The following is a 15,291-nucleotide window of genomic DNA, read 5'->3' on the forward strand; positions in this document are numbered from 1 at the left end:
GTTATTCAAAAAGAGCCAGAGGCATTTTAACCTAGCTATCATGACACCGTGACACTTTAATTCTTCAGACGTCTAGAAATGCCCTGATTAGATTGGGGCCATCCGTACTTCTTCTATGTTTCTCATGGTAACATCTTAAGTAATGGCCGTGGGTCGGTCAGTCGGTTAAAATATTTTTTTTTTCGAATTCATGTTGTAAATCAAAAATAATCTTAAATAAAGTTAAAAATTGATTTAGATTTTAACATGAAATAAGCTTAAAAGTTTGGATTCCTTCCAAAAACACCAAATAAATTATTACAAATAGTCTGTAACACCGAAAAATACAGACTACTACCAGAAAAAGAATAATACTTTTGGTCTGTTCGGCTTGCCTTTTGTTGTTGTTGTTGTTGTTGTTGTTGATCTTGGCCTCAAAGACTTGGTATAAAATACTATAAGTTCCCATGGAAATATGCTTCCAGGGTAGAATTTTATGCATCTCACACAAATCTGAGGCGAGGTCTACATGGAACAATATATTGTTGAATTATACAAAGGCCAGATTAATGCAAAGGAAAGGATCTGCATGATCATCGCACACCAATAGTAATACACGTAAATGTTGCGCGCACAAATGATCAGGAAAGTTTGCGTTACCTCAATACATATCACACCGATGAGGGCGCTTCAACACGCCGGTGAGTGTGTATGTGGGGGGGGGCACCCCTACCCAACCACCGTTGGTCAGTGTATGTTACAACAATGACGTTGCTGTGTCGGTTGGCTATCAAATCGTACTCGACAAATGATGTGCAATACGACTGAACACAAAGAGCTAGTAGAGCTAGAGGGCGGCGAGGTCGCGAGGTTGCGTTCGCATTTCCGGAAGTACAATAGTGATACCACGTGACTGAACATCCAGAACCTTCTACGCGAGATTCACGTGAAGTCACACGTGGGTTAAGATACAGTGATTCAATATGGCCGATGTAAAGCAAGACGAACCCATGGACACAAGCGAAAGCGAGAAGATAATACCTAACAATCGTTATGAGACCACCGAACAGTGAGTTGAAGTATTCATAATCGAAATACCGATTCACCCAGTTTGTGTAACGTATCAATGTAAACCCGGCTGGACTGAAAACATACATTTTCGACACGATTTACCCTATCCGTCATTCCGTCGAAATGAACTTACAAGTTACATAGCCTCATGCATACACGAGTCAACATGCCGGCAAATCAAATCAAGGCATAATGGGGACCTTATCTTAACGTACAAATGTATAGAATTGAGTTCATAACGAAGTAAGGCTGTGTGATGAATTAGACTTGTGTCTGGAAGAGCATAGTACCTTCTGTTTAGCGATGGCTCTACAATGATCAGAAGTGTGAGTTATGATGTGACCATGTCAGTTGTGATGTACATTGAGTTGTGCACCGTTTACGAAATGTATTGCAGTTACACGAGGTGGCATTAAATCGACACATTTACTTGCGCTTTGGTATGAACCTACACCGTTTTTCACGAAGGATGAGTCCTCTCAGACCATTGCCCATTATTTGTGCCAGAGTAATTCCCTTTACACGTGGAGAATGTCATTCTTACATGCTCTACACTATATTTATAAATGCATGATACAGTTGGAACTTGGCTAAGTTATCAAAACTTTGTAAAACAGTCATGGTTTTAGCAGATGCAAGCCTACAAGCCTTCTGATGCAAGCCTACAAGCCTGAGGGGTCTAGCAGTAAGACTAGTGTACAATGTGCTCTAACAGTATTACACAAGAGGGTGATACTGATACTAGTGATAGGGATACATCTGTAGTTATAATCACCCTGTAATGAAGATAGTGAATTGCCACTAGAGAAGAACTAGCTATCAGAAATGTGACCCTACTGAGAGAATAATTAAAACCAGTGTCTATTCAATACCTCACCAAAATGTTTCCATAACAGTTGTCGTTAGAGTAGTAAACCAAAACTTCAATTGCCATATACATGCATTTAATGTTAACTGTTATAACTGAATTAGATTCAGGGATGGGATGGCTGAATTGATGGTTCTCTTACCCATGTGAACTACAAATGTATGTAAATAGATGTGGTGTAATATTTGTTCAAATACTTCCATATAATATAATCATGTAAATCTCAATCTCAGCTGTGCACTCAGCTTTTTCATGGTGAAAAGTAACTGTGCATATGTGTGTGTCTGTGTGTGTCTGTGTGTGTGTCTGTGTCTGTGTGCCCTATCTTTGCTACTTCCTCAAGGATAAAGTGAAGTTTGATGGTTTCTACCATGGACACACATTTGTATATTAAGGGGTACACAAGACCATTCAAAGCAAATGCTTATTATTGTCTCTAAAAGTTCCATCCTACATATTTGTAAATGTAAATTGTTACTCTGTGTTTTTTTATTCAGACAGGTTTGTGCTTTCAACCCATGCACATTGTAAATACACAATTTCAATTGTAAATATTGTTATTATTTTCAGGTTAGCAGAAGCAGAAAAGAAAGAGGGTAATGTATATTATGCAGACAAAGAATATAGAGAGGCTATTAAACACTACACAAAAGCCATTGGTAAGTTTATATTGTAATAAAAGTGGGTTTTCTGAAGTAATAGATAATAGTCGTATTATCCACAGTCAAATATGTGACCCAAGACGCTTATTAAAGACGTATATATGACTCTAAAAAATGTACTTAGATTGTGAAGAGGCAAAATCTACTAAAATTCACTTGGTAAAACATACTGAAATGTATTTGAGCATTCCCAGAGTCCTTCCAGTTTCTGTTACCATGGTTCTCTCAACATTAGTAAAAAAAATACTGAAATATCTGATACTGTTAATACGAGTAGTATATGTGTTAAATTTACAAAGAAACATTTGGGTCTATGCCATCAATGTACAAATAAAAAAATATCGGTATTTGTGTAACTGTTGTAATTAATTTTGTTTTTTCTTCAGACGCATGTCCGAATTGTGCCAGTTACTATGGCAACCGTGCTGCAGCCTATATTATGCTGAAGATGTTCAAAGAAGGATTGGAAGATGCCAGACAAGCAGTTCTTCTTGATGAGTCCTTTGTAAAGGTAATTATTCAGCCCAGTCTTCTCAACTGATATAACGACACATAGCCATTGTACCCTCTTAGTCTTAGTGCAGTTTGGCATACCACTAACACATAACTATTTCTTCCCCAGTGAGAATGAATGTTCCTGGATTCTGGGTTCATACTTAGTAATGAATTTTTCTACTCACAGAGCTTGAAAGTGAATCCCAAAGTTTTACTGACGTCTTGTCAGCATTGTCAGGGAGGACTATGTAGTATACTACTATTTCTTCCCCTGTTCCTACTTTCTCTTATCACCATTCTATAAATCAATCAATCAAATTTATACAATGCCAATCTCCAGAGCAATCTTCTATTCAGTAGTGCTGAATGGTACATGTATAGCACAGAGTAAACTTTGGTGAACAAGTTAGTAAGTCACACTCTTCAGTTTTGCTTGAAAAAAAATCCTGACTGGAAGCTTAACGAATGTCATTGGCAATATTGGCAAAGAGTTCCACAGTTTGGGAGCAGCATGTGAGAATGAATGACCTCCATTGGTAATTTATCTGTAATTTGTTGTCAATATATCAGATTTAAATGTTTGACCCACATAAGGATCTCATTATCTTGATACTGATACAGAGTTACACTGAAGTAAAACACTTTCTCAGTGTGCTACACTCGTTTATAGCATTCATATTACAACGAGTAACACTGAAGTAAAGCACTTTCTCTATGTGCTACACTCATTTATAGCATTCATAGTACAATGAGTATCACTGAAGTGAAGCACTTTCTCTATGTGCTACATTTGTTTGTAGCATTCATATTACAATGAGTTACACTGAAGTAAAGCACTTTCTCTATGTGCTACACTCATTTATAGCATTCATATTACAATGAGTAACACTGAAGTGAAGCACTTTCTCTCTGTGCTCCATGCATTTATAGCATTCATATCAAGTGTAAAAGTATACTGTTTCAATTGGTTTACTTACAAGCCTAGCGTGTGGCCTTTCTAATGTGGTCAATTAGCAAATGAAACAGTATATTTTTACACTTGATATGGATGCTATAAATGATTGTGGTACATACAGAGAACTCTTTACTTTGGTATTATGGGTTGTATAGTATACATGTACATTTGTATACACAGGTGTTTTATGATATTTATGACACTTTATTCAATCTGTATGTTTTGTCCATCATACAGGGTCATCTACGTGAAGCAAAATGTAACCTTGCCCTTGGAGATGCTGAGCCGGCCATCAGGTCCTTACAACACGTTTTAGTGATGGATCCAGGAAATAAGGCTGCGCCAACTGAGGTAGGCTATTGTGGAAATGTAGTTTGTTGGTGACATGATGACTCGTTCATTGATTTGCAAATTATGTCTGAAATGTTATTTTTAACCAATTTATTAAAAACTCTAAAACTACTGAGCAGATTGGTCTGAAAGTTGTGATATTTCAGGGGCTGTGAACATAAATATTTGTTGATGACCACATTATTGATATGCAGTAATTTGAGATTTAATAATGTACTAGTTTTTGTTCTTAATCAAAATCTCAAATGCTGGCAAATGAGTTTGATAATTGATAGGGATTTTTTTGGAGATGTCTAGTTGATAAGTTACTTGAGAAGATGAGCTGATTAATTCTATCATGCATTTTAAACTGCAAACTGAGTAAAAAATGTGTTGGTAAATACTAAAATAGACTAAAAGTGTAGTAAGTTATGTTACAACATCATTGCTTTTTGTATCTTTGTTTTATTTCACTGCGTATTGGAATAATTATCTGACAACGGATTTGTATTTACTGCTTTTCTGTGATGGTGTCACTTATTATAATATTCTATACTCTGGATACCAACATGGTATCGAATTATCTCTATTCCCTGTTAAAAAGAGATCTTTAGATTCGATGAAAGGTAGTACAAGCCTAATATTATAAGGAATATATTGATATTTCAACAACTCTTGTTTTCTGAATTTCAGATACAGGCTGCTAAAGCTGTAATCCGTTATCAAGAAATAGCAAACGTAGACTTCGCTAAAGGCGATTATAGAAAAGTGAGTAATTGCCCTAGTTTTGATTAGCATGCTGCTGGATTCACCTTAAACACACCATAATGCATGTGATGCATTGTGTTTATGATTTGGCAAGAATGTAGAATTAGTATATGGACCATCTGTAAACGAAAGCACAGTTGCATTCAAGTGAGGGTTAGTGCCCTCTAATGATAGCCAAATTTTGTTGTTGTGAGTCAAAATGAGAAAAACCACATAGTAAGAGATAGGAGAACTCCAACTTTTGGTGTATCACTAGAAATTGTGAGGGGTAGTGTCACATCAAATTGGCTTAAAGAGCACACTGATCTCTAAGCCCTCTTGTTAAAAAAGGTCATGAGAGAACATTGATGTATAATCCAGTGTTACAGTAAATGTATGTATTGATGAAGGAAGGTATATTTCTTTTCAGGTTGTTTTCTGTATGGACAGAGCATTAGATCATTCACCAGCTTGTTCAAAGTTTAAAACAAAAAAGGCAGAAGCTTTAGTATTATTAAAACGGTATGGAGAGGCACAAGAAATAGCAAAGTAAGTGAAATTTGCAGAATTGTGAAAAGTTAAAGGTGGTGTGAATTAGTGGTGCAGAGGAAGGAATAAAGGGTTTGAATTGTTTGGGAAAGGAAAGCAAGATAGAATGAAGGTGGGTGGTTTAGGATGTTTATAGTTAGGGCAATGGAATAGAATAGAAAAGGATCCATGCAAATTGTATGCCATAGAAACGATTGTTAACAATTGACATTATTGGAAAGATTTGGAGATGAATCAGGAAAACTGACATTTTATGAAATTTGGTGTGTGCTTAGATATTATGAAAAGGTAAATAGTAGTGTTGATTGAAATTCTGATTTATAGATTAAGAAATTAGAGTGATACAGAGAAAGATGAATTTGGTGAGGAGAATAAGTGAAGCACATACAAACAAACAGTGGTACAGTAAACAAATTATCGGATCATAAATCTTAGAAAAATGGGACAGTAAGATGTATTTAGCAGAAATACAAGAAAAGTGTTTTTTATGAACATGGTACATTATGTAATTCAAACATTCAACCAAGGTAAATATGAGTGACCTAAGGGGCCTTGTAACTACCAGAGGTGTAGTGACAAAACCCTTAGGTCACAAGTATTTTGTGAATGAAGAACTACTGGGAAATATTATAATTTAAGCATAATTTGTGATTACTCAGAAAAAAATATTGATGATTTTGAAAGTGTTAATGCATATTGTAAGCATCACAGAATCAATGACATGGAATGACCAGGGTGTGAATCTCATATATTTGGTTTGAACACATTCAACATGTGTTGTTTTTTCATGGGGCATAATGACAGCATATTTTGTTTGAAATTGATCTCATGTAGTGATCTTCTACAATTTGACAACATGAATGCCGATGCCATTTACATCAGAGGACTTTGTTTATATTATGAAGACAACATAGAGAAAGCACTTCAACATTTTCAACAAGTACTTAGGTTGTCACCAGATCACACGCCATCAAGGGTCTCCTTTAAGGTAAGTCTCAAGAGGGAGGGAAGGAGCGACACAGACTGACACAGGCAGAGAGATAATCCTGCTCACTGGGTTGATGATTGAGGTTCATGATTGAGGTTGATGACTGAGGTTGATTGAGGTTCATGATTGAGGTTCATGATTGAGGTTGATGATGTTGATGTTACTTGAGGTATCTGTCATCTAAATTTGAAAGTGTTTTATGCAAAATGATCACACAAGATTTGCAAATTTATATCAAACCATATTTTTACTCAGTATTTACACTAATGAATCATACTTTTTCTTTGCAGTTATGTAAAACATTAAAAAGTCTTGCATATTTTTACTCAAAGCAAATATACTAAAGACATCTTAAATATTTCTTTGCAGAAATGTAAGATGTTAAAATTGAAGAAAGAAGAAGGAAATGCAGCATTTAATCAACGAGATTATGAAAAAGCCTTCGAAATTTATTCAGAAGCTTTACAAGTCGACCCTAATAATATATACATCAATGCAAAGCTTTATAACAACAGAGCAACAGCATGTGCAAAGGTAAGGTGTGATGCTGTATTAAGAGGGAGAAAAGTTTGAGACAACTGTGGTATCTAGGCTGATGTCCTCTGACCCTACCACACTCCTGTCAAGTTGTTTTTGTGGAGAAGCACAGCAAATTGAAACCTTGCAAGGCATCATATTGCTATGTATATACCATTTCACGTAAATCTCAAATAGTCAAGAGAGAGAAAATGTGACTGGGCTGGAACTCAACCCCAGGATCCCCTCTCAACACTAAACAGATTAGCTATCAACAGTGCTAGCCAGGTTGCTATCCACTGACCCTACCACACTGCCATCATATCATTACATTAGGATAGGTATGTTCCTATGGAATGTCTGTTCCGCATACATTGCCATAGACACATTGAGAATACATCAATGTTCTTGTTCTATTTTGATTCTCCAACTTTTGGGATTAAATGCTCTTACAGAAACGTTGTATGGCGCTCTACCCTCTACTGACATTTAAAAAAAGTGAAATGTGAATAATAAATATGATGAAACCTTTTGAGGGTAAGTGTCTTTGGGAAAAACTGCTGTAATAACACTTTTCTGTATTGTCTTGTTGTAGCTTAACCGATTAGAAGAAGCCATTGCAAATTGTACAAAAGCAGTAGAACTAGATGAAAAATATCTTAAAGCTTATCTTCGAAGAGCAAAATGGTAAGTGTTACCATGGTTACAAGACAGTACATACTTGTAAACTTCATGCCTATAATACTATCAATATCATTGTACATCAGTTTATATGCTACAAATAGAGCAGAATCATAGTACTAAAGTGTCTATGCTACAAATAGAGTGGGATCATAGTACTAAAGTGTCTATGCTACAAATAGAGCAGAATCATAACACTAAAGTTTCTATGCTACAAATAGAGCAGAATTATAGTACTAAAGTGTCTGCTACAATCAGAGCAGAATCACAGTACTGGAGTTTCTATGACAACAAATATAGCAGATTCATAATACTAAAGTGTCTATGCTACAATCACAGCAGAATCATACCACTTAACTACCGAGTACATGCGCAAATTCCTTTGTAAGGTACAATGTACTGATAATAGCGGAACCAGACTTGGCTGAACAGTACAAAACATCTTACAGTCCAGTACAACTTAAGCTGGGAATGAAGCACATCTACATAGAACTTACATGTATAGAAGATTAATTTATTGATACTGATATTTTGTCTTCCAAGTTACATGGACTCAGAAATGTATGAAGAAGCCGTCAGGGATTATGACAAAGTTTTCCAATTGGATAAAACTAGAGGTATGCCAAATATGCAGATGTACTTAAACTAATTTGCATATTATATATGTATTATATTGCAAATTTATTTATGCCTTGTACATTTGATAGTGTTCAAAGTACTACATACAATCCCAGCCCATGTACATACCTATAATGGCACAACCATGTTTTCGTAAGTACTCCTTGAGGCGCCTATAATCCTAACCTTCACTAGTTTATATTCTACATCATTTACATGGCAATCTGTGTCTACATTGTAAACCTGATCCATATTTATATAACTACCCATGAGGTAGACCAAGTTAGTAAATTATTATATTTTGTTACTGTGTTGCATTCTACATACTTAATTTGCATAGCTATAATATGAAATGGCATTTTATTAGGGGCAATCACTACAATGTATCATATAATAGCTGTTCCATTCATTTTTTCCTCCACACGTTTTTGGTTCTGATGTAAGTGATTATTACGCATGTTTTATGATTGTGTTGTATAGCGCCTTAATTTTTGCATTTTTTTAGGAAGTAAATGGTATTATTATTACGTTATTATAATGGGTAACAGACCTCTTGTGTACGCATTTAGTGTTTATTTTAATGGCATTTATTTATTAATTAAGTTCAAATCTAATCTAGTTGAAATACAAGACAGCTTTCCTCAAGTTTCAAGGGTTTGGAGAATGAAATTTTAATAATTTCTTCATGTGAAATCTCATTACTTTCTATTATTGAATTTTTTCTTGTAGAAAATAAAAGACTCCTTCAAGATGCCAAGTTAGAATTAAAGAAGAGTAAAAGGAAAGATTATTACAAGATATTAGGTGTAGGCAAAACTGCTACAGATGAAGAAATAAAAAAAGCTTACAAGAAAAGAGCTCTTATGCATCACCCTGGTAAGTAATGAAGGAAAACATCCCCTCTTGGTCAAACTGGTTTGATCCATTCATAGAAACGTACACGGTGATACCATATTAGAGTAGGTAGGATGGTGTTGTAAGTTGTGATAAACTTTTATGACCATAGCCGTTGTACAAGCAAACAGTAGTGGTAATACATGTACAATCAATATGATGCTGAGATTGAGTGTAAAGTTAATCAAACATGAATTATTTTATTTTCATCAAGTTTCGTAGCTTGTAAATAACTTGTTAGAAACATGTACATGTACGTGTTTCTGATCAATATTGCGGTTGATTGTTCAAAATAGAATGTGCTATAGTGGAGAACAAACTGGTCATACTTGAATGTCGACTGTTGTGTTAACCTAGCCTACCTGTAGTACTTTAAGGACTAACAGTTCTACACTATTTCAGCTATCCAAACCGCCATTTTAAATTTTTGAGTTTTCACTTGTCCTCCAAGTATCAAAGCCATGCACTGCCACAATAATATATGCAAAAAATTAGCATAGAATAGAATAGAATAGAATCTGTTTCCCAAAAACCTCTCATGATGACAGCTAATTATCATATGGATTCATCATGTGATGTGATAATGCAATTTCAATATGTGTAATTATGTACATGACCAATCACGCTCTGTGTAAGGATGCTATTCTAGATTAGCAGATCAAAAGAGTGTTTGTAAATTTGAAGGATGAGCAACAATTCAGAAAAGAAAAGTGGCAGTTAGGTTAGTGAACATAGTGAACATAGTGTAGTTGTGTTGGTCCTTGAAGTCTACAGGTAGGCTAATGTTAACTTTGCAAAGTCTCCTAAAGCATGCTTGAGAATATGACTAGAAACCAAGATCCTCATCTACAATCAGCCAACACAAACTTCTAATATGACTAGAAACCAAGACCCTTATCTACAATCAGCCAACACAAACTTCTAATATGACTTTACTCTCCAGATCGTCATGCAAATGCAACTCCAGAAGAACGCAAGGATGAAGAAACCAAATTCAAAGAAGTTGGTGAAGCATTTAATGTTCTCTCTGACTCTAAAAAACGTATGAGATATGATAATGGACAAGATCTTGATGATGAAGGCCATGGTTTTGGTGGTAAGTTTTGTTAATTCTTTTGCAAGAAACAAGCATCATATTCACAGTTAGTTTTAGTTGTAAACACATAGCAGGTATAGGAAGGGCATTGTGGGTAATTTACACAAATGCAGAAAATTCAAACTGCCATTCACAGCATTATCACAAAGGTCTTGTTTTCACCCTATTTTTCTTCCCCACAAAAATGTATGTCGTCTTGTTTTTATACAAACTGTTTTTGAATGCCAAAGGATTACAAATTTATGAAAAAGTCTTCTTTGTGTTGTTGAAGTATAAAAGCAACAAACTGCAGAAAAAGAATCTAAAAGTAAGCTATCGGCAGATAATGATAGACACAAACTGAAGCTGTTGTTATTGCATCGTAGATTACACAAATGGGGTAGTAGTGGCACATTGTCATGAGAATATTATCACCTTGTAATCATGAAGATAGTGTTAACACTGAATGAGGTTGAATGTGGCACTGCTTGAGAAAAACTTTCTATCAGAAATACCAACCTATTGTGTGTGTAATAGGGAACTTGCAAATCCGCCATGTTGAATGGTGCATCACGGGAAATGTGATAATAAATACTAATCAATTAGTATTGTAAACAATGTTGATACATTGTTTGTAACCACACATAATCAATTCATAGTTACCCTGACACTTGTGGGAGGTTTATTTTATCAGTAGCTCCAGATTGGGTATTATGATAACCACAGATAATCCCATAGTCCTTTCCGTCTGAGCATGCTCATTCTGGATTGCAAGTTCCCTATTATGTCAACATTCCTGGATAGCTTATACCAACCTATTGCAGCAACAGTTTTAATTTTTACTAAAAGTTGACTTGCCGTAATTGTATGCTGTGAAAACAGTCACAATAGCAGTTGTTTATGTATATACAAATGCCAGACTAAAATTAACCATTAGTCTTTCTTTTCTTTTCTTTCAAAGATTTTGATGCTGATAGTATATTCAGGGCATTTTTCAGTGGAGGACCCGGCAGCCATTTTGGTTTTGGAGGAGGTGGTGGCCAGGGAGGGTACCCAGGTGGATTTGAATTCCATTTTGGTTAACTATCACACAGTTGTAAACAACAAACACATGTACTTTGAATCAGCTTTATATATCACATTCATTTCTACAGGTAATAGACTTCAGGATTCTATGTGCAGAAAAAGTTCTGTACATTCATTTTAATTTGCAAGCATTCTCCAACAAAGTCATTGTTGCTAATTGTCACATAGCAACCATAAACAATGGACATATAATAAGCACTACATACATTTGTCAGCACTTTTGGTCTACCCATAAAAACCTCTTTTATATTTAGTAATGTATGAACTATTTTTATAGGATACAGAAAAGCAGCAATTGTGTTGTGATATGTGTAAATATCTACAATGAACTGTACATGTACATGCTTAATGTTCTGCTAGTATTGTCTGGCCATACATAATGCAGGCTTTAGCAATTGTTTTTTCTAAGGACAACGAGTCACCAGTTATTTCCCTAGCTACTCTGGTTTAACTAGTCATGAGGGCTATAACTACTATCTATTGCCTTAACTATGATTAACAAAGGTACACCTCATACATAATGAGATCAGTCACTTCCAAAACTCAATGCTATCACTAGTGTAAACAGATAGGTGGTATGATCCAACATATATACTGCCAGGCAGTACATGAAGATATGAAATAGATTGGTGATATAGCCCTATACTGCTAGGCATTAGACATTAAATACAGTGTAGATAGATGGTATAGTTCTATACTACCAGGTGGTGAACATGGAATAGATAGGAAATGTAGTCCTATACTACCAGGTAGTAGACATGGAATAGATAGATGGTAAAGTTCTATACTACCAGGTAGTAGACATGAAATAGATAGATGGTATAGTTCTATACTACCAGGTGGTAGACATGGAATCGATAGGTGGTATAGTCCTATACTACCAGGTAGTGGACATGGAATCGATAGGTAATGTAGTCCTTTACTACCAGGCAGTTGTTAAGTAATAATGTTAGGCACATCATGTGACATGTTGGAACACATTTCCTTTAGTGAAATTGTTTCAGTGACATCAAAATTCAATTTATGTAGATCATTGAGTACAAGTAGATACACATACCCAGTGAGAACTGTATTTCTGCCATCTACCACCTTGCCTTTTCTGTAATTAGTTTAGTACACATTAAATAAATGGAAACCTTGGTTTGTTGTGTATGCTGGCAATGAAATTGTGTGACTAATAGTTCTTGGAAAGAAAAACTGAAATTAATGTTTGGATGTTGTATCTGTATGATCTCACTCAGAATAGAGTCATCAGGGCATGTAGAGATATGATCTTACATTGTATGTGTCAGTTATATATATAGTACACAGTATTGTAAATAAGGGGTTTTAAGTCTCATTGCAGATCTCGCAAGATATGCAAATATACCTAGCAACAACGGTTGTCAAATATTACCGTGGTCAAACTTTCTCAGTGGCCATGTGCGATGATGTTGAGAACAATAGTGTTGCTAAGCATTTGATACTTTCAGCTTGACCACCCTCCAGTGGTTGCTATGGATGAAATGGCTCATGGAGGATCTCGTGCAGTCTGTTGTGAGACAAAAAAACGGCTTATTCAGGGATGTATGGTTTTATAATTGACTTCATATGATATGACAATGGTGAACATACTGTCAATAAACTAGGATGGATACAAATTATAACTTGTTGTTTGTGGTAAATTACATAGATGCTGATAATGTGGATTTAATCACCCAGGTAATCAAGATAGTGTATAACACTGGAAGTTAAAGATGAGATTCAATGTGTTGCCACTTGAGAGCAAATTCACTATCAGGGTATTCTAGTACTATGTGTCATAAACCGAACATGTCGCAATAACAGTTTTAGTTTGTGTTAGTGCATAGACCCTAGTGCATAGAGAGTCTACGGTTAGTGTAAGTTTACAGGAGAAATGAAGATGCCTTTGTTTTTTACTCGCATATACAGGCAACTTCAAATGCAAAATAAACAAGTATGGAGGTGCCACATACAGTAGGGATTTAGAAGTAGACGATTACTATGCTGACTATCATCAGTTGGAAAGTAAATGATTGAAACCATTAAAATCATCAAGTCCATGTGTAATGTTTTCAGCAGAGGCCTGTTTCTACTTCACTAAAAGAATAGCAAAGCTTTGTCACTATTCAACGTGATTGGGCAAAGGATCCTGTTATGTGTGTTGTGTCACTGTTATTGTTAGTCTAAGAGTCGAATTGTGGCTATCTTTTCATTAGATACATCATGTCCAATGAGTGAAACACCGAGGCAATTTCATTTCACCTACATTCGAAGTCTGCTGTTGTGGTAGCATGACTTAACATGTCACTTGAGATTACCGGGTTTTATGCTATTAAACAGTGTGGTTCATTTAATTAAGGTATGTCCCATGGCTCCGGAACTTTCTGCAAAAGATATATGTTGTATATCACGCTACAGTGTATTGTTATCTGAGTAAACAAGTTGGATTTACTGTGATTGTCTGCCAAACTTATGGGTGAACAGGACCGAGCAACCTTCTTGTGAATTTTTACCAGATTTCCCCACTCGACTACTGAAGTCCCACAACTTTAGCAAATACCTGCTGACAGCTGACATTAATTGCATTTATCTAATTCTTATTGTCTTTATATATGAAAATACAATTTCACCTTTTCATTGTCAAATATAATAATTGTGATGACTTTAATTTTACTACTTCATGTAAATATTATCACCCTCAATTTTGGAAAAAATTTGTCCTGAAGAGTTTTTATTTTCTTTGAATATTTCCAAGATAAAACCATCTGTTGGATAACCTAGTGTAGGGTTAATAGCTGTGTGCATAGAATGAAGACGTGTTAGCATGGTTAGCATAGGTTGAAACCATATCATAGAGTGAATATGAGATCTCTAGTGGTCATATGGATGAGGGTTTGGCATTTATTTTGGATTTTAAATTTATAAAACAAATCTATCGTGGCTTCATACTTGAAAAATTGATGTGAAACAACATATTAAGTCTTTGTAACTCAATAATTGGCAAAAGATTAATAAACTTGTAAAATCTTTGTTATTGTATGTACAATAACAAATTTTTAAAACATATTTTGGCTTTTTGCAATGTATTGAGTTACAAACAAGACTTAGGCAGTGTTGTTTCTTATTGAATTTTTAAGGAGGAAGCCATGATAATTTTTTTTTCTTTCTTTTTTTAAAAATAAATTTGAAATCCAAAATAAATACCAAACCCTTATCCATATGGCCACTTTAACATGGGATATACTTATATGAGCACATCAGATCTGCAGTGCTGGATATTGTACACAGTTATATGGGTACAACAGATCCTTAGCAATGTTGAACACTTGTATTGAGCAATTTTGTAAGCCCTTCACTGTGTTACATCAGGAAGAATTGCCCCATTCTATGAATTGGAAAAGGTGTATCAGTATTTATTGAAGTGAACAGAAATCCCTAACCCTTACATTTCAGTGTGTGTTGTGCTGCTACCATCATTTCCATAATGATATTTAATAAGTCTGTTGTGATAAGATTGTAAGCTGGTACAATATTAAAATAAAGAGTCGGCACTTTGCCAGAGAATTCTGCAAAATGAGATATCTTTCTTTGAGTTATGTGTATATTTGTAGGTCTTAACACAAATGAACTGATGTTGAGTGGTGGTGTGTCCATCTGTGTGTGTGTGTGTGTGTGTGTGTGTGTGTGTGTGTGTGTGTGTGTGTGTGTACTTGTGCTTCAAAGTAAAATTGGGGAAATGTTTACCTTGGTATTTATGTCTAAAAGGGAAATTGT

General features: G+C 35.2%; 1 protein-coding gene across 1 annotated transcript; it reads left to right on the plus strand.

Annotated features, from left to right (window-relative positions):
* Nucleotides 1-918: 918 nt before the first annotated feature.
* LOC144451061 (dnaJ homolog subfamily C member 7-like) lies at nucleotides 919-15,090 on the plus strand. The gene is made up of 13 exons (XM_078141820.1): nucleotides 919-1,048; nucleotides 2,489-2,577; nucleotides 2,967-3,091; nucleotides 4,268-4,381; nucleotides 5,054-5,128; nucleotides 5,538-5,656; nucleotides 6,491-6,644; nucleotides 7,014-7,178; nucleotides 7,756-7,847; nucleotides 8,385-8,458; nucleotides 9,189-9,335; nucleotides 10,297-10,449; nucleotides 11,390-15,090. The coding sequence occupies exons 1-13, from the start codon at nucleotides 963-965 to the stop codon at nucleotides 11,509-11,511; spliced, it is 1,515 nt and encodes a 504-aa protein (XP_077997946.1). The 5' UTR covers nucleotides 919-962; the 3' UTR covers nucleotides 11,512-15,090.
* The last annotated feature ends 201 nt before the right edge of the window (nucleotides 15,091-15,291 follow it).

The sequence above is a fragment of the Glandiceps talaboti genome, chromosome 20, assembly GCF_964340395.1.
Source record: "Glandiceps talaboti chromosome 20, keGlaTala1.1, whole genome shotgun sequence".
Classification (NCBI taxonomy): domain Eukaryota; kingdom Metazoa; phylum Hemichordata; class Enteropneusta; family Spengelidae; genus Glandiceps; species Glandiceps talaboti.